This window comes from Mobula hypostoma, chromosome 23, assembly GCF_963921235.1.
Source record: "Mobula hypostoma chromosome 23, sMobHyp1.1, whole genome shotgun sequence".
In the NCBI taxonomy this organism is placed as follows: domain Eukaryota; kingdom Metazoa; phylum Chordata; class Chondrichthyes; order Myliobatiformes; family Myliobatidae; genus Mobula; species Mobula hypostoma.
In genome coordinates, this window is record NC_086119.1 from 25,196,748 (window position 1) to 25,221,043 (window position 24,296).

At 40.2% G+C, this 24,296-nt stretch overlaps 2 protein-coding genes and 2 non-coding genes across 5 annotated transcripts in view; 1 reads left to right on the forward strand and 3 right to left on the reverse strand.

The window, feature by feature from the left end:
- Positions 1-1,521: 1,521 nt before the first annotated feature.
- On the reverse strand, positions 1,522-9,778 carry rpl23a (ribosomal protein L23a). The gene is made up of 5 exons (XM_063031823.1): positions 9,685-9,778; positions 8,283-8,463; positions 5,895-6,071; positions 4,144-4,213; positions 1,522-1,595 (listed from the first exon to the last, which is right to left on the reverse strand). Exons 1-5 carry the CDS (start codon positions 9,707-9,709, stop codon positions 1,581-1,583), a joined length of 468 nt encoding a protein of 155 aa, XP_062887893.1. The 5' UTR covers positions 9,710-9,778; the 3' UTR covers positions 1,522-1,580.
- LOC134337124 (small nucleolar RNA Z17) lies at positions 6,176-6,244 on the reverse strand. The gene has a single exon (XR_010015936.1). It is a non-coding gene; the product is annotated as a small nucleolar RNA Z17 (small nucleolar RNA).
- LOC134337123 (small nucleolar RNA Z17) lies at positions 8,624-8,694 on the reverse strand. The gene has a single exon (XR_010015935.1). It is a non-coding gene; the product is annotated as a small nucleolar RNA Z17 (small nucleolar RNA).
- Positions 9,779-9,813: 35 nt separating the features above from the next.
- The window catches only part of rab34a (RAB34, member RAS oncogene family a), a 64,551-nt gene continuing 50,068 nt past the window's right edge, over positions 9,814-24,296 (forward strand). Inside the window, exons 1-3 of one of the 2 annotated variants that reach the window (XM_063031821.1) lie at positions 9,814-10,216; positions 15,442-15,714; positions 20,393-20,460. In XM_063031821.1, the coding sequence (XP_062887891.1) occupies positions 20,407-20,460 (54 nt within the window). In that variant the 5' untranslated portion in view covers positions 9,814-10,216; positions 15,442-15,714; positions 20,393-20,406. The other variant, XM_063031822.1, reaches the window with a different exon arrangement.

Sequence of the window (24,296 nt, forward strand, 5' to 3'; positions counted from 1 at the left end):
GTTGCCCACTTTGATTTGAGATGCACAGAATCTTTTAGGGAGTCCTATCGGGAAGGCCATAAACTAGGCAGTGGGAGCAATCAGATCAAAGTCTCCCCTGGTACTACTTTCAACTCAAATCCATGGCTAGAATGGCTGATTGCAACTGTTTCAACAATCTGAGCTGGCCTCAGAAAGTGCTAAGGAGTCTTGCTGAATTGCTGCAGTGCATCAATCACGTAAGTGGTGGGAACTGCTAGTACAGTGCATCAATGCTGGAGTGAGTGAATGGAGTATCTAAAGTGCTGTCACAATGAACTTGCTGAGGGTTGAACCTGCATTCACCCAGAGTATTCCCCTCACTCTTGCCTTGAACCTTGTCAATGTTGGACAATTTTTGGGTTTATACTGTGTCCTGCTCCAGTTACTGATAGGGAGGTTCCATGAGGGTAATAGCTTTGAATGTCAGGATGGATAGCTGAATATTGACTGTGCTTGCGGTTCTTTCAAGTATTTTGTTGTACTTATACCTCACCATACTTGCACACATGACAATGTTACACAATATGTGGCATGAACGCTATGTATTGAGATACAATGAGGTATCTACCTCTGGATTATCAACAAATAGGTATAGGCTCTTGCTGTAACTCAATTAAGCAGTTATTCCACACAGCAAGGTCCCTTTCCTCCAAGGACAAGTCATATTCAAACCACAAAAGGGCCATGTGTTTGAGACACAGGAATTTTGGACATAAATTACACATTTGCATTTTAATCAGCATCAGTTATTGATACTCGCTTAGATCTCTGTACCAAAATGTAGTATGCCTTGAATGTTCCAAAGCACAGATTTAAAATTTCAAGTTGCCATTCCGAACCAATCCATTTGGCACATGTTCCCTGCACCAGTCTGAACCAATCCACTTAGCACCTCCTCCTTCCATGATCTTCTGTCCTATCCCAAGATTCCCCCATCTCCAGTCCTTTACTTCACACCCTCCCAGTTTCACCTAAACACATACCACCTTGCACTTCTTCCACTCCTCCCCCCACCTTCTTATTCTGACTTCTCCCCTTCCTTTCCCAGTCCTGATGAAGGGTCTCGGCCCACATCATCAACTAGTTACACTTTTCCCAGAAATGCTGCTTGGCCTGCTGAGCACCTCCAAGTTTTGTGTGTGTTGCTTTGTATTTCCAGTTTCGGCTGATTTTCTGTCTGTGACAATGGTCTTGTTAGCAAATGCTGAAAGCCCCAACTGCAGTAAGCAAAATTAAAGAGGCCAGATAGAACATAACAGTTGGAGGAGACAATAGCATTGATACCACCTCCTGCAAACATGTATCAAAAATAGTAGAAGTAATACAGAAGATGCAAGGTTAAAAGCTCAACTCAGGTTCAAACACATCCATACAGAAGCCAAGAATTGTGAAGCCAATAGTTCAAATAAATTTACTCCCATTCATGCACTAGCATGAAGTCTTCAAGGGTCAGTCATTCTGTTACAAACTGAAGACAAAAACAATGTAGATAACTGAAAATAATTCTTTCTCTTTAAATTTTTTATTGCAATATTTATAGAGGTCTTCTTGTAAACAGATCAGATGATGCCAATCTGCAACAAAATAAAAGGATGCAAGTGAATGAAAAAAACATAACATCAAGTTTACACAATACCAATGCATAAAAACCATCATTAGAAAAACAAAATGACTTTATTCTGGTTCTTAGTACTTAAATAGCAAATACAAAGCATATCCTCAAACCCACCATTTTAAGCTAGCAAGTCTTAAGAGACATCTAAAACCAGTGTACTAGTGCACAAGGAAAAATTATTTCAAAGAGAAAAAAAAGTCCCCTTTTTTTTAAGATCATGTTATTACGGGCAGCCATACGTATTTGGGTATTGAACAGGTCAAAGTGATCCTGTTCCTATGACAGCCAGCGGTTGCTGTTAAACCCAAAACTAATGTCTTTCATCTCCTTTTATTCATGGTGTCATATTTTACCTATTGAGGCAAGCACTGGATATAGGAAATAACTTCAGGAAGATATGATCATGCCAGCACATACAAGGCTTGCACAAATAGCAAATGGATATTAGAAAGGGATATTGGAAACTTGGTTCGGAAAAAGAGAGGGATCTTCAATGAATATAGGCAGCTTGGAGTTAATGAGGTACTCGAGGAATATAAAGAATGTAAAAAGAATCTTAAGAAAGAAATTAGAAAAGCTAAAAGATACAAGGCTGCTTTGGCAATTAAGGTGAAAATAAATCCAAAGGGTTTCTACAGTTATGTTAGTGGCTAAAGGATAGTGAGGGATAAAATTGGTCCCTTGGAGAATCAGAGTGGAGGGATATGTGCGGAGCCAAAAGAGATGGGGGAGATTTTGAACAAATTCTTTTCTTCGGTATTCACTAAGGAGGAGGATATTGTGTAAGGTAAAGGAAACAAGAAGGGTATTTATGGAAAGTATGACAATTAAAGAGGAGGAAATACTGGTGCTTTTCAGGAATATAAAAGTGGTTAAGTCTCCAGGTCCGGACAAAATATTCCCTAGGACCTTGAGGGAAGTTAGAAATAGCAGGGGCTCTGACAGAAATATTTCAGATGTCATTAGAAACGGGGATGGTGTCGGAGGATTGGCGTATTGCTCATGTGGTTCCATAGTTTAAAAAGGGTTCTAAGAGTAAACTGACAATTATCGGCCTGTGAGTTTGACGTCAGTGGTGGGTAAATTGATGGAAAGTATTCTTAGAGATGGTATATATAATTATCTGGATAGACAGGGTCTGATTAGGAACAGTCAACATGGATTTGTGTGTGGAAGGTTATGTTTGACAAATCTTATTGAATTTTTTGATGCAGTTACTAAGAAAGTTGACGAGGGTAAAGCGGTGGATGTTGTCCATATGGACTTCAGTAAGGCCTTTGACAAGGTTCCACACAGAAGGTTAGTTAGGAAGGTTCAATAGTTAGGCGTTAATATGGAAGTAGGAAAATGGATTCAGCAGTGGCTGGATGGGAGATGCCAGAGAGTAGTGGTGGATAACTGTGTGTCAGATTGGAGGACGGTGTGTAGCGGTGTGCCTCAGGGATCTGTACTGGGTCCAGTGTTGTTTGTCATATACATTAATGATCTGGTTGATGGGGTGGTAAATTGGATTAGTAAGAATGCAGACGATACTAAGATAAGGGGCGTTGTGGATGATGAGGTAGGTTTTCAAAACTTGCAGAGAGATTTAGGCCAGTTGGAAGAGTGGGCTGAAAGATGGCAGATGGGAGTTTAATGCTGAAAAAAGTGAGGTGCTACATTTTGGTAGGACTAATCAAAATAGGACATACATGGTAAATGGTAGGGCATTGAAGAATGCTGTAGAACAGAGGGATCTAGGAATAATGGTGCATAGTTCCCTGAAGGTGGAATCTCATGTGGATAGGGTGGTGAAAAAAGCTTTTGGTATGCTGGCCTTTATTAATCAGAGCATTCAGTATAGGAGTTACGATGTAATGTTGAAATTGTATAAGGCATTGGTAGGGCCAAATTTGGAGTATTGTGTACAGTTCTGGTCACCGAATTATAGGAAAGACGTCAATAAAATTGAGAGTACAGAGGAGGTTTACTAAAATGTTGCCTGGGTTTCATCTCCTAAGTTACAGAGAAAGGTTGAACAAGTTAGGTCTTTATTCTTTGGAGCGTAGAAGGTTGAGGGGGGACTTGATAGAGGTGTTTAAAGTTATGAGGGGGATTGATAAGAGTTGATGTGGATAGGCTTTTTCAATTGAGAGTGGGGAAGATTCAAACAAGAGGACATGAGTTGAGAGCTAAAGGACAAAATTTTAGGGGTAACATGAGGGGGAACTTCTTTACTCAGAGAGTGGTAGCTGTGTGGAATGAGCTTCCAGCAGAAGTGGTTGAGGCAGGTTCGATGTTGTTGTTTAAAGTTAAATTGGATAGATATATGGACAGGAAAGAAATGGAGGGTTATGGGCTGAGTGCAGGTCGGTGGGACTAGGTGAGAGCAAGAGTTCGGTACGGACTAGAAGGGCCAAGATGGCCTGTTTCCGTGCTGTAATTGTCATATGGTTAAATGAACAAGTAACACTGGATCGATTAAAATGCATCCTCAGTGAAGAAGGTTTGATCATACAGTTAGTTACCTTATTAGCGACATCCAATGCATCATAGTCTGGAGCCAGGCGTACATAGGCTTTCTTCTCACCATCAGGCCTGAAAGAAAACCAGTTGTTATAGACAGAATATGCAAGTGATAAATGCCTAAACCTATATTTGTCAATGTGCATCAGCGGTTCCTTTGAATCAACCTCTTCATGTTAATCAGGTGAAACAAGTTTCCATCATTTTGCACAATGACCAAAATCCATAATCAACACCTTAACAAAAGTACAAAGTTGTTGACTAAATTTATACCTTCACACTACTCTTCTAGTAGACCAATCTCTATTTTTATCACTTTATATGTCCACAAAAGCCACCGCCGATGTCTTTAAAAACACAAGTCCAATTTACTTTTAGAAGGCATATTCCTCTTTTACCCATAGAGCCTGCAAAAGCTCATCTGATAATTAAACCTCTATCCCCTTGTCCTCATATTATAGCCTGGGGTGCTCAGGAGTTCAGAGTTCAACTTCAGCACCTTCTGTAAGGAGTCTGCACATCCTCCCCATGAATGTGTGGGTTTTTCCCCGGGTGCTTCAGCTTCCTCCCACAGTCCAAAGACGTATGAGTAGGTTAGTCACAGTAAATTATCTCATGATTAGGTTTCGATTAATTAGGGGTTACCTGGGTGGTATTGCTTTAAGGGCCAATAGGACCTAGTCCATGCTGTAATGCTAAATAAAAATAAATGTTGGCAGTAATACTTCAGCTAATTGAGCTACCCCACAGCTTCAGCAACCCAAGTTTAATCATAATCTGGGTACAATTTTTCTGTGACTGAGTAGGTTTCCTGGCAGTGCCAGACTCCTCCCACATCCCAAAGCATAATGAAAGGCTAATTTGCGACTGTAAATCATTCATCATATACAGGCAAAAGTTAAAATCAAGGCAACTGAGGAAAAAATGGGATTAGTGTACACAGGTGACTTACAGTTGGCATGTACTCAATGGGCCAAAGTACCCATTTCTGTACTGTATTCAGTTCATAATCCAAGTACATATAGAGCTTCTTATAATTTAGCAAAGTTTGTCTTAAGCTTTAACATTAATCTAAATCAAAGCAATACTGATAGCAAATGGTAGAGAGCTGGATGACCAAAATTAAACAAAACATTGAGGACCATTCACCTTCCATATGAGGTAATTTGTCATGGATAAATATCCCACACCCCATGCTTCAATTTAGAGTACTACCACACAATTGTTTATAAGAATTTTCATTTGTAAAAGAAAAGTTAAATTGTATTCCTTCTCAAATAGGCACATTTTTAAAGAACAATGTGCAAGTTTTGTCACATCCTGGACAATTTTTATTCCTCAAACAAAATCAATAAAAGTCAAAGGATCATTAAAATGCCACAGATCAGACTCTATTCAATTCTGGTAACTTCAATTCTCTCAGAAAACACAAGCCAAACATTTTCTCACAGCCAAATGTTTTAAGACATTTCCAATAAGGATATCCAGATACAACAAAACTTGAGGAATAAAGTGCTGCACACATTGCCAAACCAGCAACAAATTTAAGATTTAACAACTTGAAACATTTCCAACAATATGACATTAATATTTAAATGGTAAACTTCAAAAAAAGTTCATTAAGTTATTAGGAAGCATCCCAATTTAGTTGAATGTAGAAACCCAAAGAGAATCTAAATATACAATTTCCCATCCCTTTTTATATTTTTGCTAGTACAGCTTTGCTAATGAATTGCAGCATTCAACCGCTCACCTGATAAGTGTATTGACTTTGGCTACATCAATATCATACAGTTTCTTAACAGCCTGTTTGATTTGGTGCTTGTTAGCTTTTATATCAACAATGAAAACCAAGGTATTGTTGTCCTCAATTTTCTTCATCGCAGACTCAGTGGTGAGAGGAAATTTAATAATAGCATAATGGTCCAACCTGAAGATAACAAAAATATTTAAAATTTTAATATACAATTCAATTGTCTTTGGGAAAGACACTGATATGTATTGAATAATCAATTGAACATCTCTATATTTTAAGGTGCATCAGTGTAGTTAAGATAATCACAAATTCTCATTCTTTGATCGCTACAAAACATCATTCGCACCAAATACCTTACCAGAATCTCAATAGTTTATTGAAGATGGGTTAATACAGAAGCACTTTTCTTTCCCCCATCATCTCTTTACATGACATCATACGGCACAGGTGCATTTTAATATGATATCCAAGCCAGATAAAAGCACCTCATTTTAAACTGGACCAACATCTCAGCTTTTTCCAAAGGCATGCAAGGCGAAAAGTTTAACGCAGTTCTATACAAGTTATCAAATCTTTATCATCAGTCTGTATCTGAAGAGCAAGAACTTTAAGAACTATCTACCAAGCTCTCAATAAAGTTCCACCAACATGTTTCATAAGATACTATTTTACACATGGCTGAGTAAATATGAAGCCAGCCAGCTTTTCCAAAAACCTAGTTACACAGGAGTCTGCAGATGTAGGAAAAGGGAGCAAACAGTTGCTGGAGGAATTCAGCAAGTCAAACCTAGATATATACCTGGACGTGGAGGCTGAGTTAAGATGGCGCTAAACGGTGACATCTTTGGAAACAGCTCTATTTCCATCTTCTTTATTTTTCCCTTTCAGGGTTCTTTCGAAGACGCTGACCTCAAGTTATATCCAGACTTCAGTTCTTTGTGGGAATGGGACCTGTTCTCAGGGTTTCAGAACTGGTCGTTACTGGACAAGCCAAGCATTCGACCTGAGTGCCGCTGGTATTTTGAAGCATAAGATCTCGGCGCTCTCGAGACATGCCAATCCAGGGTCGGTGTCACAGCAGGACACTTGTGTGTCATGGAGGGTGGGGGTAATCTTTCACTGTGGGCCCGAAGACCCGAGATCTTTGCGATCTTCAGCACAGAGTTCATAAAAAGCCACAAAACAGACTCTTAACATCGTAAATCAGCGTGTTGTTGTCTCCCCACTCGCTGTGAAAACGAGGGACACCTCCCTCTCCCTTATTAGGGAGAGAGAGAACCTGTGGTTTGTCAAATGCCGGATGAAATGCGAAGTCTTTGGGGTAACTGCAAGTCTGTGTCTTTGCTATTGCCTAGCTCATGCTTGTACTAGGTGGTGGTACTGATGCTTGCTTTTTTTTTGGCTGCGGGGGGGGGGGAGGTAGGAGAGAGGAAGGGATTGTTGCCTGCTGCTGCTTATGCACTGGGGGGGGGGAGAGGGGGGAACGACTTTGGGGTTTAACTGTCGTTCATTCTTCTGTTTCCGTGGATGTTTGCAAAGAAAAAACATTTCAGGATGTATAATGTATACATTTCTCTGACATTAAATTGGACCTTTGAATCAGGTTGGGGTGGAAGGGAATAGAGAGGAAATTGTCAGTGATTCTGGTCCAGGTCTGTTGCAGCATTTTTTCCCTTTCCCAGGCACCACAGAGGTACTCAATCTGCTGAGCACCTCGAATAGTTCACTGTTTTACTCTTATTTGCCTGAAATTTATCCAGTTCTGATGATGTCATGACCTGAAATATTGGACTGCTGTTTCCAACGTTTCTAATTTATCAACTTTTGCATTAAGAACATCATTACAGCAGCTATTTTAGCTACTATACAGATGCAGAATCTTCTATTCATAATTTACAAAGTTCAAGGTAAATTTATTATCAAAATACTATGTCAGGGTCACATGAAGCGATGGCAGCATGTGGTGGATGGTCATATGAGCAGCTGGTGCACATCACAAGTCCTGGTTATGTGACCACTGATACCAGGCAGTCTCTGAAAAGTACTGATAATGGCTGGGGTCACCCATCTTGCAAAGACACGGCCTAGAAGGTGGCAAAGGCAAACCACTTCAGCAAAAAATTTGCCCAAAACAATCATGGTCATGGAAAGACCATGATCACCCACATCATACAACATAGCACATAATGAATGAACACGTCATCATATGTAATGTTGACATGTAATTGTTAAATAGTTATATGTTATATACAAGATTCATTTTCACCACCTACCAGCTACAGCACATTACTATCCCGTGTTCAAATAGGGCTTTCACTCTGGCTTGCAGAGGGAATATAGAAAAGATGAAACTTTTTAAAGATTAGGGACAGTTCAAAGACATACTTGTTCCTCCTGGGAGCACTCTTTCTGGGATACTTCGGCTGCCTTCTCAATCTGAGTGTCTTTGGTCTCCTGAAGGTAGGTGTTGTCCTAATTTTCTTCCGCCTGTGACTGTGAACACCTTTCAAAACAGCCTTCTTAGCCTTCAAGGCTTTAGATTTAGCTTCAGTCTTGGCAGGGACAGCTGAGAGAAAACAATCAATTACATTTTCTGCATTTTGTACAAGATACTTCAGTAAAAACCATATTCCTTGCATTCTGATTAAATTAATGCACCAGCAATTGATAAGTTTAGTCTAGTTATCTGGAAACATTCTACTACATTGTCCATGCTTGTAGGTCAAGGTGCATCAGTATAATATAGTCATAATCATATACTATCATGCTTTGATCGCTTAAAAACATCATTTGCACCAAAACTTCCAAGATTCTAAACTTGTACACCATTCGTGAATTTCCTTTCATGTCAGAATCATGCTTACTGTAATGACCATTTGAATGCATTGCCTAAAATTACCAACATTACTTACACTAACAAATTCAAAGTGAACCTGGATTACTAACAAACTGCAAAAGGAAATTCACCATCTTTCACTAAATTCCAATAAACAAGTTGATCATTCGCAGCAAGCCTTTAATTTATTTAAACTGGAAATAAAACCAGGATTTCTAACAATGATCAAACCCTAAGAAATTTTTTTAAGTTTTTGAAAATTCCAGGATTAACCGTTACAAATATTAATGTGCAAGCATTTCTCCATTAATTTCGAAAGTAGATGGTAGAAGTTCCACGTGACAGATCTGAGAAAATCGTCATTTAGATCTTTTTCTGTTACTTTTCAATGAAACCTCTCCAGACTACATTAAAATTTCAAAGAAACTACCATTCATACTGCAGAACTATACAAGACATATAAAAGGAATAATGTTAATCCTGTTACAAAGGAGGCTCCAAAACCCAGGTATTTTACTAGGCGCAAAATCAGGACGAACTTGTCCATCCAAATGAAATGGTCCCTCTGGGGTAAAGGCGTCGGTGTGGACGCCGAGGATGTTTCCGGGCCTGATCACGATATCCAGCTACAATTCGCAATGACCCTTCCACAACACACACAAAGCAACGGCGAGCTAGCTGCTGGTCTAGATTCCCGCCCCAGAGCCCGACTCCCTACAGAGGGTTCCTCCACCTTCAACACCCCATGCTGCAGAGCTTGAAGGCGCCTAGTCTACAGCCCAGGCTTCAGGCCCCTGTACCACGTTGCTAAGCGGCTACTAGCGTGCCGCGGGGCAAATTATCAGCGGCAGGCTAAACCAAAAGCCCTCCCCGACCAGCGTGACTCTACAGGACGACAGAAGTGGGCGCCGCTGCTGAGCACTAGGCTGGACACGGTCGCACGGTGCTCACCTTCCTTCTTCACCTTCGGAGCCATCTTAGAAAAAGAGAGCGGACACGGGGTTACACGGGCTGAAATCCACGGCTTCACGAAGTCTCGCGAGAGTCCTGCAGCAAAGAGCGCAAGGCCGAGTGGAAGTTGTAGTCCTCACAATTCAAGATCCGTAGTTACTGATGGCCATTAACCCCACCTCAGGGCGTTCAGAAGCCCATTACACAAAATGAAGCGTTGCTTTATTGAAGGGTTGTGCAGGAAACCAGGAAGCAAAGTATCATACTCATGGACATTACCATCTAGAAGGGCAAAGTGCTGTATGCACATGGGAGCTTCTTAACTACCTGCAGGTTCTCTTCCAGACGCCACACCGCCACACCGCCACACCATCCTGAGTGGCAAATATAATACTAGTTCTAAATCCTGGAGCTCCCTTCTATGCAGCATCTGTGAGTACAGTTAAAAACCCGCAGTAGTTCAAGGTGAGGTAGCTCATCACAAGAGCATTTTGGAATGAACAGTAATGAAGGCCTTGCAAGTAATACCGAGGTAGGTCCAAAAACACCAAGAAATATAAAAAATTTGATTCTCACACCCATTCGCTTTGCTATTCCTTATTATGGTTTCAGTCTGTTTAGAAAACTTATGCAAAGTACATATGAAATAGGAGCCTGGAGTAGTCATTCAGCCTTTCAAATTCGTTCTGTTTTAAGATTGTGGCTCATGTAACAGAACTGTACAGCATAGAGACCCAATGTGGTGCCAAACTAATAACAACTAATCCCTTCTTCCTTTTTACATTAAGGGGTAAGAGAGCCCAAACCTTGCTACAAAACAACAAATTTTATGTCTCAGTGATAATCCGATTCAGATTCTGTCAGGGAGTTAAATTGCCTTAACTATTAAATATCGAAAGCCCATACCAGAGTTGAATGTCCAGCAGGTGGCAATAACGCCATAAAATGTAATTATAAATAATGTAAAAGGAAAATTCTTAGCAAAAAGATTAGAGTTAGGAATGAATAATAATGTAGATTAAAGTTGCAGTGGCACTTTATAGTCACTACATTATATTACTTTTGATAAATGAAAAATGAAGAAGTTTTTAAAAACTACAAGGGAAATTGATATACACAAGTGATTTTGCAGATACTGGAAATCCACAGCAATACACAAAATGCTGGAGGAACTCAGCAGGTCAGGCAAAATTTATGGAGGGGAATAAATAAATGATATATATGTAAATTATATAACTTGATTATAATAGCCTCCGCTATAGTCTCACACAGTGTTGATGTGTTGAGAAGCCTCTTCTCAAGGACTGGTGTTCCAGAACCATTAGTCAGTGTCAATGGACCACAGTTAAGTGCAGGAGAGTTTCAGTCATTTCGAAAATGAATGGAATAAGACATATTACATCTGCACCATATCACCCAGCTACAAATGGCTAGGTGGAAGTGTTTATCCAGAGTCTAAAGAACACACTGCGAGCAATGTCAGCAGAACACACAGCACCAACACTGAATCAGAAGCTTGCTAATTTCCTCCTTGCCTATCACAGTACAGCATACTTCACAACCAGCAACTCACCAGCTATGCTGTTCCTGGGTTATCCCTTGTATTCACGCTTGGATTTCCTCACACCCAGTCTCAGAAGGAGAATGCAGGACAAACAGTTGAGACAAATTGAAGGCTCCTCAAACAAGGAGGTTTGATGTTCATTCCTGGACAAGCAGTCCTGGTGAGGGATGACAGAGGTGATCAAAAGTGGGTACTTGGAAAGATTAAGGACAGAACCAGACCACTATCCAACACAGTGAAGATTGTGTCTGATGTCATCTGGAGGCAACATATCAATCAGTTGAGGAGAGTAGACTCAATTGTCAGAGAAGAAAGGTATTGCGAGCTGTCCAAGCCATTTCCCACAGTCCCAGAGTCAACTCCTACAACCACCAAGGAGAAAGCCCCAGAACCCGAGATTGCTCACTTGCATGTGTTTATATATGACTAGAGAGAAATACATTATCTGTTTGGGTTGAGTTGCATTCTACTGTATATTGAGTTATAGTTCATAGCTAAGCAGGGAGGAGTGTTGTGTATTTTAATATTTTAGTAATATTTGAATAGTATTATACATTGATTAAGCATTCTTGTTAACATAATTCATTATGTGTTATATGTAAAACTGCATGAATCGTATACATCAACATGCTGCCACATCATATGTGTGTCTCATTAAAGTAAAACTACGAATCGTACTCGTTCTTCTAGGCTCCCATCTTTTTCCTTCACTTAGTTTTATGCTTTGGTGTGACAAAACATATAGGCAGGAATATGACCTCGATTGATTTTACAACTGATGCTGTAAAGTGCTGCTTTAACCGCTACACTACCAGGACTGGCTATTTCATTATCAAGTCACTATATTTCTAAACAATCTCTTTGGTTTTAAAATAGTTCCTAGCGTTCTGAAATCATGAAAGACCTAATGTAAAACCAAGTCTCTTCTCGTTACAGTTAATTTAACACTACAAGTCACCCGATTCAAATAGCACCCTCATTTAAGATGCAAATTGGGGTTGTATCAACTCAGTATTTTATTGTATCCACAATATTGGGGCGGTACAGTAGCGTAGTGGGTAAGACAATGCTTCACAGTATCCACGACCCTGGTTCAATTTCCGCCACTGCCCATGAGTTTGTACGTTCTCCCTATGGATTTCCTCCGGGTGCCCCAGTTTCCTCCCACAGTCCAAACAGTAGACTTCTTTGACAATTGAGTCTACTCTCCTCAGCTGATTAATATGTTGTCTCCAGATGACGTCAGACGCAATCTCCACTGTGTGGGAAAGTGATCCAGTTCTGTCCTTAATCCTTGATCAGTTAATTGGTCATTGTAAATTGTCTCACGATTAGGCTAGGATTAAGCTGGGCCAGCACGGCTCAAAGGGCCAGAAAGGCCTACTCTGAACTGTATGTTGATAAAAATACAAAGTTTTGCTAAATGGAACTGAGTGGAACAGATGCAGAGGTGAAGTTAAAATATAAAACTTAACACTGGGGCTGGCTGTTCCATATTCCATCAAGAGTGTTTGGTCTGCTTGCACCTGATATCTCTACTGTGTTAACCTCATTCTTCTAAATTCCAGTGAGTACATGCAGGCCCAAAGCCATCAAACGAACTTCATCTGCTAAACCTTTCATTCCTGGGATCATTCTCATAACCCTCCTCCAGATCTTCTCTAATGCCAGCATATTTTTTCTTTGATAAGGGGCCCAAAACTCACACAAGAGTCCATATGTGGTCTGACTAATGCCTTAGCAAGCCTCAGTACTATATCCTTGTTTTTCAGTTCCAGCCTTGTTGAGATGAAAGTTTACATTTGCCTTCCTTCCTACTGACTGCAAGTTAACCTTTTGGGAATCCAGTACTAGGACTCCAACTCTTACTAGCTCTTCTTTCAGTTAGTCCTGATGGAGGGTCTCGGCCCGAAACGGCGACCGTACCTCTTCCTAGAGATGCTGCCTGGCCTGCTGCGTTCACCAGCAACTTTGATGTGTGTTGCTTGAATTTCCAGCATCTGCAGGTTTCCTTGTATCTAGGACTCCAAAGACACTTTGCATCTCCAATTTTTAAAAATTCACTCCTTATTTATGAAATAGTTTATTCTTTCATTCCTTCGACCAAACCACATGACCATACACTCCCCTATACTGTATTCCATTAGCCACATCTTTACTCATTCTCCTAAGCCCTTATGCAGACTCCCAAATTCCTCAACACCACCTGCCCCTCCACTTATCTTTCTTTAAAGCTGATGCATCATCCCAAATATTATGGTTGGTCTACCTTGATGCCATTTTTCCTGCCTTAAGTTTACTTCCTTTAATTTGTGTAAAATCTGGAAATCCATCAACCATATTTCAAATGGAAGAAATAACTGCACCTCCACGGCCCTCCAGGATAAAGAATTCAAAAGTTTCACCATCCCGTGGATAAAGAGCTGTCTCCTTGTCTCATTCCCAATTAGCCTGTTTCTGGTTCTTCATCAGCACCCCTGTCCTAGGCTCCGCAGCCTGTGGAAGTATTTTCCCCGCACCGAACACGTCAAGCCCTTTATGCAGTCAGGGTTCTCCTTTGAATCTGCTTGGCCCTAGCATGTCACTCTTAGTTCTAGAGAGACATCCACTCTGTTGGTCATCTATTACCTCTCATTCTATTAAACTTTAGAAACTACAGATGTGGTCTACACTTAACTACTTAAATGATCGACCTGCATCCCTGGAATCAGTCTGGTGAATGTCTTGTACACTCTCTGTATAGAAAGAATATCCTTCCTTAAGAAGAGACCAAACTTTTATAAAATTCTCCAGATGTTGTCTCACTGAGATTCAACTCATCCAGTCTGCTCCACCATTCAATCAAGACTGTTTTTTTTTCAATTTCATTCTTCTACTTTCTCCCTGTAAACCTGATAACCTATGAATCTACTTTAAATGCACACTTTGTTGCAACAAATCCCACAGATTCACCACTGTCGTAAGAAATTCCTCCTCATCTCAGTTTTAAAGGGATGCTCATTTATTCCGAGGCTAAGCCCTTGGATGCTGCACTCTACAACCAATGGAAACATCCTGTCCACATCCGCTCGATCCAGGCCATTCAGTGCCTGGTAGGTTTTGATGAGATTCCCCCTCATTCTTCTGAATACTATTTATTTGTAGTAAAACATCTCCGCTCTTGGAGATACAGGAGTCTGGAGCAGCAAACAATCTGCTTGAGTTTAGCAGACTGAACAGCATCTGTAGGAGCGAAGGAATTGTCAACATTTTGGGTCAAAACTGTGGTCCACTTCCTCATTCTCTTGAGGCCCCCTCACATCTTCCTCACTACCACATATTCATCATCAATTTCAACCCTTCAGCCACATTGTTGATATAAATTGTAAATTGTTGGGGCTCAACCACAGATTGCTGTACTGCTTGCAAAGAACCTACATATTTTCCCTAAGCAACACACACAAAATGTTGGAGGAACTCAGCAGATCATGTAGAATCTATGGAAATTAATAGACAGTCAACGTTTCTGACCGAGACCCATCTTCAGAGTAGGATTTAATCCCCCTGTTTGTTTTTCAGCTGGTTAACAAACTGGCGATTCAAATTAGTATCATAACACACATTCCAAGGTGATGCTTTAACTCAATTTACCCCTGGATGCAGGATTTAATCTGAACATCCAAGTCTATCACATTTACTGGCTCCTCTTCACCTGGGTTTCCGGCTATATCATCAAGAACTAAATTAGAATCAGGTTTATTCTCACAGGCATACGTCGTGAATTTTGATGTTTTGTCACAGCAGTACACAACATAACAAACTATGATAAGTTACAATAAATCGTGCAAAAGAGCACTAGTGAGGTAGTTTTTGAGATCATAGACAGGTTAGAAAGGGAAGAAAAAAACTAATTTTCCTTTTCTAAACCCCATATTACATAAAGCCAAGCTCTTAGACATCGATCCTTAAATCCCCTTTTGTGGCGGGGCGTTACATTTTGTTTTTGATTACGCTTACGAGCAATTTGATAAATTAAAGGCGCTGTGCAAATACAAATTGTTGTTACAGCCGAATACCAGGGAAATCGTTCTCACATTCTTAAAATATCTTAGAATGAACAATACTCTTAAGAGTATTAAAATAGAGTAGTAAACTCCTCCCTATACCTGCGCATCAAACTACGATCTCTCTTTTCCTGTGGTTGAAATATTCAGCAGCAGCTGAGATTCCTGGGATGAATCAGCAGGGTGCCCTGGAACGGGGAATGGAAAACAGCTGCCGGCTGTAGCTGGGCGCCTTGTGGGGACTGGGGAATTTTCTCCACAAGAAAATCCGGCCACGTTGGGATGCTCTCTGCTCCTCCTGGGCGGCGAAAGTAAGGCGGAGATCGCTGATTGTAATTCTATCTTGCGCCAGATCGCCGATCCGCTCGGAAACTTAACGAAACGCCTCGGGGATCGTGTAGCCCTTCCACAGAAGTTAACAAGGTGAACAAAAAACTTTAATCCGAATTTTCCGTCAGCGCTGCGATCGGGTAATGCTATACCTCCCACTACTTAAGGAGGCAACGCGAACTAATCTGAACTACTTCAGAACAACAATCGCACTTTAACTGTGATTTTATTTTCGTACGCAACCAACCTTTCAGGTAGAGTGGTTTTATTTGTTTCAATGTTCAGTGCTTTATATAGAGAGGCGATTACTCTGCTATAATTGCATCGAAACTTGTGGATTCAAAAGTTAGAGAAGTAATTTCTCTTTAGCCTCAAACTTTAATACTCTGTGCCAAGGTGATGTAATTCTAAAAATGCGTACAGCGAATTATTCCTTTTGAATTTCGATTTTGCAAACACAACGGACCCATTAATACAAATTTAGCAATAATCGTTCATTGTAACATTTATCTTGGCTTCCTTCCAGTTGTGAGGAAGTCTTGTTTTGTAGTTTCCGGAGAGAAGCGGGGGGATGACGGTTTGAGATTGAGAAATTTAGAGCAGGCAAGGACAAAAGGTGGAGGGAAAGGCCTCTTTTCTATGCGGCAGAAAACAGAACGAGGAGGAAGTTGAGGGAAATACAGTCAGTGAGTTCACATCTCCAGAATCCCATCCGTTAATCCTGCATCTCTCTCTTATTTTCAAATGAGAGAGATTTTCCTGTGGAAAATGCTGAGTAGGATTATGCCAACAAGAGCTGGATAACCGAGTTTAGAGACTTCAGTTGCCCAGCACGCAGGCTGAAGGCGGATTTAGGGAGAGTGGTTTATATAGAGCTGCATTTTGCTGCCGGTAAATTGCAACCAACAGTTGGCAATCTGACTGGGATACCGGCGCACGTGATAGTAACAAGGGGGAAAGATTGCAGATGTGCCCCTGCATAGGCGATTCATTGCGCTCAGCAACTCTGCCCTGTTTTGTATTCATTTTAATGGCTATATTGACTGGAATTTTCCCAACATGGAGAGTTACTTTAGACAACACGTATGTGTATTAAGAAGGGTATGGTCTTTGATGTTAACGACTTGAAAAACATAAGAAAGAGAAGCGAGAGTAAACCGACCCGTTGTGCCTTCTCCATCGTTCAATAAGATCTTTTACCTGTGTGCACTAATGCCGGGTACCCAGATCCAGTTAATATTGAAAACTCTGTCAGTCTCTGAATACATTCAGTGACTGAGATTACATGGGTTGAGTGTTACAAAGATTCACACAATCTGGATGAAGTTTCTTTGTACTTAGCACTGAACAGCTAGCTCCTTGTTTAAAGCCTATGGTCCGCTTCTAGATTCTTCAGCCAGGGCAACCTCATTCCTGCATCCATCCTGTCAAGCTCTCTAAGTATACTTAAATGAAGTCACCTCTCACTTGGAGAGATGCATGCCTTTTCTGCATACTTTTTTCTCATTGATCAAACACCGATTTGGAGATTCTTTGTTGCATCCTCTCTATTGCAAGGGTAAGAGGACTAGACCCTTACACAGTGACTAAAGAAATTCCTCCTCATCTCCAGTCTAAAAGGATGCCCCTCTATTCTGAGGCTATGTCATCTGGTCTTAGACTCACACACCATAGGAAACATCTCCTCCACATCCACTCTATCAAGGCCTTTCACCATTTGATAGGTTTCAATGAGGTCTTTTGAATTCTAGTGAATACAGGCCCAGAGCGATCAGATGCTCTTCATATGACAAGTCATTCAATCCTGGAATAATTTTTGTGAACCTCCTTTGAACCCTCTCCTGTTTCAGCACATCCTTTCTAAGACAAGGGGCCCAAAACTGCTCACAGTACTCCAAGTGAGGCCTCGCCAGTGCTTTATAAAGTCTCAACGTTACATCCTTGCTTTTATATTCTAGTCCTTTTGATTGTAGGATTCCCTGAAAGCAAAGACAGGTTGCATCTTTCATGTCACTTTCAGGACATCCCAAATGTTTTACGCTCTGAACTACAACAGAAGTTCAAGTTGTGTTGTAATTTTTATTTATTTAACGATACGGGGCACAGTAGGCTCTTACAACCCTTCAGCTGCACCGTCCCAGCAACCCCACAACCCCGATTAAACCTGACCTAATCGTGGGATAATTTACAATGACCAATTAACCTACCCGGTACGTCTTTGGACTGTGGGAGGAAACTGGGGCGCTCGGGGAAAATCCATCCATTCCACGTGGAGGAAATACAGAGACTCCTGATGGAACGATGTTGAAATTAAACTCTGAACTCCGAATGCCATGACCTATAATTGTATCATGCTAACCGCTACACTACCAAGACACCCATGGTAATGCAAGAAGCACAACACCTAATTTACAGGTACAGGTTCTCATGAACACTGGCATGATAATGGCCAGATAATATGTTCAAGTGATATTAAGATGAAGATAAATATTGCTCAAGGCTGTGGGGATAGGTCCTCTACCCTTCTACAGAGTACCACCATGGAATCTCTTCAGGAAGAGTAGATGTGGGTCCGGTTCAACATCCGATCTTAAACTGCACCACTAATAAAGCAGCATTCCCTCAATTTTGCACTGCTGTGTCAGCCTTCTTACTTGTTCATAGACAGTGATGTTAATGAAAATTCTGGGACTTGTTAAACACCATGAACTGCTGCTTGCTGGGCCAGTTCAGACGATAGTTGGGGGTAGCGGCACCAATCTGTCTGAAGTTGCACTTGGCCCTAACTGGATGAGAACCAAATATTTCCTTTCTTGATTTACATAAGGGAACCAGATGTATTATTTGGAGCTCAGAAATGCATTTTCTAATGACATGAATATCTTTTTGTAACTAATTAGCGAACCAGATCAGTTGTTATAATTGCCAGTGGTGCCCAAGAGTATTGCAAGTGTGCCTAATGTAGCTACAGTGTCACAAAGGGGAGAGAGCTTCTACATTTTCATTGCCAGCCACACCATCTTGGTGCCGTTGCTTCTCAAAGCAATTCCACTTGAGTATATCTGAAGAAATTAGAGACCAACTCTGAATTAATTGCAAAATTTGGTTTTCAACATTGTTATGTCATTGGTAAATAATTGTCGATGAATGAAGATTTATTATGATTAGCGATATGAGATATGAAGAAATGAATATTGTATTGACCCACCCTCTGTGTGTGGCCTTTGGGATTCCATGACACCAGCAATGGACTGGAAATAGAGAAGAAACCATTTAATAATTATTGCTCTAAAGTAAAAAAATTCGAATTGTTGGCTGGTGATAAAGGCCCAAGGTCTTGTCTCATTAGATTATGGCCTTACCCAGTAAGTAAAAAAAAAACAAAATTTTCACAAAGACACAGAGAAATAGGCACAGGTTAATCACTCCTAAAACCTATTCTCTCATTCAGTGCGATCTTTGCTGACCTCTGACCTCGGATGCATAAGCTCTGTAGTATTTGATCCATAGTTGTTGTTAGTTTTTCCCCTCTGAATGTTTTAAGGAACATGTTAATCCTTTGGAAAAATACTTCCTGATTACATACATTTAATACACTTAATGGTCAATATTTAATTTTAAGGTTATACTGTTTTAGAACATAGAATAGTACAGCACAGTACAGGCCCTTCGGCCCACAATGTTGTGCCGACCCTCAAACCCTGCCTCCCATATAAGCCCCCACCTTAAATTCCTCCATATACCTGTCTAGTAGTCTCTTAAACTTCACTAGTGTATCTGCCTCCACCACTGACTCAGGCAGTGCATTCCACGCACCAACCACCCTGAGTAAAAAACCTTCCTCTAATATCCCCCTTGAACTTCCCATCCCTTACCTTAAAGCCATGTCCTCTTGTATTGAGCAGTGGTGCCCTGGGGAAGAGGCACTGGCTATCCACTCTATCTATTCCTCTTATTATCTTGTACATATCTTGAATAGATTGCTTCTCAATTTCCTTAACCAAGGCTGTGCAGTCCAGTCTCATAATCTGACACTCCCACCCCTTCCCCTGAATTGCCCTGGTGATATTGTTTCCTATAACAGTATATCTTGTGATGTACCTCCCCAACTATGCTAAAGAAAAGGCAAGGTTGTTGCCCGATGCACAACAGGTATGGAGAGGAACATTTTTTTAACCTCTCCAACTGGTTTACTACAAAGCTATAAAAACAAAGAGCTGCAAATATTCCATAGGCCAAGCAGCATTTGTGTTAATAGTTCAGATTATCAGAATCTTTCTGATGAAGGTTGTATGATGTGTAACATTAATCAGGTTTTTCTCACTGTAGATTCTGTTCGACCTGCTGGTCAATTCCAGTACCTTTGGATTTTCTTTCTGATTTCCAGCGTCTGCAGTTTTTCTTTCTATTTTTGCTTCAAATTGTTCCACGCTATTCTTTTCCCGAGATTTTTTTTCTTTCCCAAATTAAACTTCATAATTTGCTACAGTGGGGTTTAAAGCCACAACTCCAGAGATGCTGAACTGGTACTCTAATCACTCAGCTGCCATAGAACCTATTAGTGCCCTATTCTTAGACATTGGTTAATTACTTCATTCATTCAGAACGTGATAATAGTCTATTTTATATTTTATATGATGGGAGCTTAGTTAGAGAATAAAGAATGAAAGATGACTGTTGTAGCATAGATTTCGCAGAGCAGCTTTGTGAATTAAATCACTTTTCATCATTCAAAGAACTCACTTTTTAAAAAATTACTTTTTCTTCTCAGAGGAAATACCAACAATGAGTGTCCTTCCACCAGTCAGAAGAGACCGAATTATACCAGAGCTACCCTCGGTAAGGTAGTCTTTTATCTACCGCTTGGACCATCATTCACACTTTTCTAAGTTTAAGATGCCATACACTACAAGACACAATACAACAAATGGCTGAACAATAAAGTGTTCACTTTGGTATGATTGCAGGTTTGTTGGAATTGGTGACATTAGTAATTCCACTAGCTTTCTGATTGGCTAAGTTCCAACTAATCATAAAATGGGATAAATTCCAGAAATCTAACTTTTTACAGGGCACAGAGTGCAAATCAGATTCACCTCCACCATGGTGGGAGCTGCTCTCCATATTCCCTCACAATACAAAAGAATTTCTTTCAGCCATTTGAGTCTATGCTCAATAATTTTCCCCTTAACTTATTCCTTCCACCTTCCCCTGATGTCCCCCAGATTCCACAGCCACCTTGCTTGAGGAAATTCAGGGTGACCAGTTAATCTACCATCCTACCCATCGTTGGGGATGTGAGAGGAAATCAGAGCACCTGGAGGAAACCCACATGGTCATAGGGAGAATGTGCATTGAGCGCAGGTGACTGGCAACATGAAGGGGCACATACTAGCCCTGGCAATATGCTGCCTTGTTTTTTTAGGTCCTTGATTCGCACATTAATAGCAGGATCTCCACAAGGTTATTCCTTTGGTTAATTTACTGACATCAAGCTAAGCACTGGGAACTGGTGGTGATACATATTTGTCCTCTGATTTTGCACAATATGCAAAGTGCATAAACTCGCTTGAAGTTTTAAGAACAGAATCCAGGCATTTTCAATACTATATCACATGTTTAGTGTAGACAACAGAGGACAAATTACAGCTTACCATGTTGTAGTGGATGTCTATGAACACTGGAACGTGGCTAACTGAGTACAACGTGGTCCTAATTATGTTGTGAACGGATAAATAACAATCAAAAAGTTTATATATAAATATTGTGACTATATGTGTCTATCAGATTATATCTAATGACAATGCAAGTAATTTTCAAATTAGTTGAAGTAGGAATGTCTGTAGATTTGCATTCTCTCAAAAAAGTGTTAAATTGGTTTATTATTGTGTATCAAGGTACAGCTTTCTTGCCTACTGTCCATACAGATCAATTTGTTACAAAAATGCATTGAGGTAGTTCAGGGTAAATCTACAAAAGTGCAGAATATAAAGTGTTACAGTTACAGAGAAAGTGCACTGCAGGTAGATAATAAAATGCAGGCTGGTACAATACTGCATCTCTCTCTGTGCGAATGCCAAATTATCAGCAGATATACAGCCATGGTGCACCACATCTGGTCCAGGGAATGAGTCTGTCCAGCCCAAATACTATATTGTCCTAGTTCTGCCTTTTCAACACTGACTCACCCCAGTGCCAATGGTCTCCAGGGAAGTCTTGAGAAAATATGTAGTCTGTGATGTCATCGGGGAAGTGTCTGGGCGCCAGGAAACACTGTCTTTGAGCTGAAGCTTTGGGTCTTAGGTGTAACTCCTCTGTCTGCTCTGTAAATATGGGGTCCAGATTCTCATTGCCCTGCATAACTCATGCTCCAAAGCTCAGGATCCACCCGATGTTCTGGGCTGATCAATAGTCTATTTGATACTGGCACCTTGGGCTAGAGATTCAGGGACAACAGCAAGCCCACTCTAATCTGTTTAGGTTTAGTTGAGATCCATGTCCCTGTCCAGCTCAGTGTACAGCACTGATGGACACTGATGTGGAAAGGAACTCCAGAGATATGGTAAGTGGAGCATCCGGTGGGGGGCATAGTCGGGGACAGTGAGAATCTTGGATTGAGTGTCTTCAAGGATGTTAAAACATTGCTATCAGGGTTAAAATAAAATGGTTTCCTATATGTGACAATGGGAGTGGTTCAGACTGTCAACATGACCCACCTCTCAAACTAAGTTGTACACGACTCATTTGTAACCTATGGATTACAAGTGGCAAAAGCTGCTTATTAAAATAAGTGAACTGACATTATCTGCTTCCATCTTCAGTACACTATATGAAATTGAATTGTGCGTTTATATAAGGAATACTTTACATTACAAAATGCTCCACCTAACAAATCCCAGTGCTAGGGAAGAATTGTCTTTTTTTGTTATTTCATTTGATATTAGGAATTCAGATGATCATATTGTCCAGTTGGTGTTAGAGATTGATTTGTGTGCCTGTAAATGTATCCCCAGGTAAACCATTGAGGCTTCCTACATTGAATCAATTGAATTATTGAATCAAAGCAAACATTATATGTAACATCAATACATTGCTAATATGTACTCCATTTCAGGGAAGCAGATTTGTTTGTTAAATGTATTCTAGGAGAAAAAGAAAAAGAAAAAAATAGTTTTACTTATCTGTACTGTACAGCACGTATACCGAGACATGTAGTAAAATGTCTCATTTGTGTCAGTGACCAACACAGTCCAAATATGTGCAGAATTGCACATAAAATGTGTGTGTGTATATATGAAATATGTTATATGATTGCTAGAAATACTCACTGTTTATAGCCTCAAATGCACCTGGGTGGGGAGGGGGGATTGTCGCTGTGAAACTGCACCTCCAGCAGGATTCTGCACTTTCACTTTCAGGAGTGGAAAAAAGAAAAAGAAGCTAAATTGTAAAATGGAAGAATTAACTGAACATGAAAGAAGACTCACAAAGACCAAAGAATGAGTCAAAAGTCTCAAAGTTTGGAGAGAACACTCAACAGCTTTAGCCCACATGTATAGGGTCTCTATCAATTTCTCTTTATAAACTTTTGCAAGTGACTTTGCAGCAAATAAATTTATACAAAAATTTGAAAACTAACCTGTCAATATAAATATAAACCCTTGAATTACCTATTTCTCTCTGCTCCTAAGAGACTTATGGGTACTAAGGGACTCGAGGGCTATGGGGATGGTACAGGAAGATGGTACTGAGATTTTAGGAATGGCAGAGTGACACTGAAGAGTTTAAAGGCCTACTCATGGTTCCACTTCTTACATGATTAGTTATCAAAACAGCTGGGAAAGGATTCTTAGATAACTATGCCATACATTCATGTAACTCGAGTTGTTTGCAATAATTTCAACGCTCTTGCTTATGGTTTTGTTAAAATTGATCAAGAAAATTAAAAAGCCCGAAGATTTAGCTTAGTGGGTGGCAAAATGTGAACTGCACCCTTTGAGAAGTTCTATATGTCTGAGCATGAACTGAATTTAATGATTGCTAACAGCAATTTTACTTCAGTCACAATACATTGCATTTGTGGAATAGCCTTGGCTTTCATTCACATTTAGAAAGATTCGCAATGCTTTATCAAAGAGACTTTTTTGGCATTGAGGTTGTTGTTAAGACTTGTCACTCAAAATGAAACTTTTCTCACTTGCCAGAAGGCTCCTTCTACATAAATTTAGCTGTGATATTACAGCCAAGGCTATTTATTTTTGTGTGGTCTGCCTAAAGCATCAAAGCTTTAAAAATGAAAGGCAGCTAACATGCTGGAAATCTGAAATAAAAGCAGAAAATATTAGTAGCATTGGCCAAGTTGGGCAGCATCTGTGGAAGGAAAAACAAAGTTATTTTTCTCGGTCATAGACAATTTTTTGGTTTTCCTGAATGTGAATTTGCCGTGAATGCAACAGTAAATGAAAATTAACAATCTGTGCTTGTTGGACATCTGAAATAAAAGAGGAAGATGTAGTAATATTTAGCAGATTAGGTAGCATATTGACTTTGTTTATCTTTCCATAGATGCTGCCTGACCTGCTGAGCCTTATCACCATGCTTTGCTTTCATAACAACAAAGTTTTAGCAGAATTTAGTATTATAGTTACTATTACCACTTCCCACAGTTATATACA

Coding starts and splice junctions, on each gene's coding strand:
- rpl23a (XM_063031823.1), bottom strand. CDS start 9,709: ATGGCTCCGAAGGTGAAGAAGGAAG. Junction 8,464..9,684: donor TCCGAAGGTGAAGAAGGAAG/GTGAGCACCGTG, acceptor GTTTTCTCTCAG/CTGTCCCTGCCAAGACTGAA. Junction 4,214..5,894: donor AAAGTCAATACACTTATCAG/GTGAGCGGTTGA, acceptor GTTTTCTTTCAG/GCCTGATGGTGAGAAGAAAG.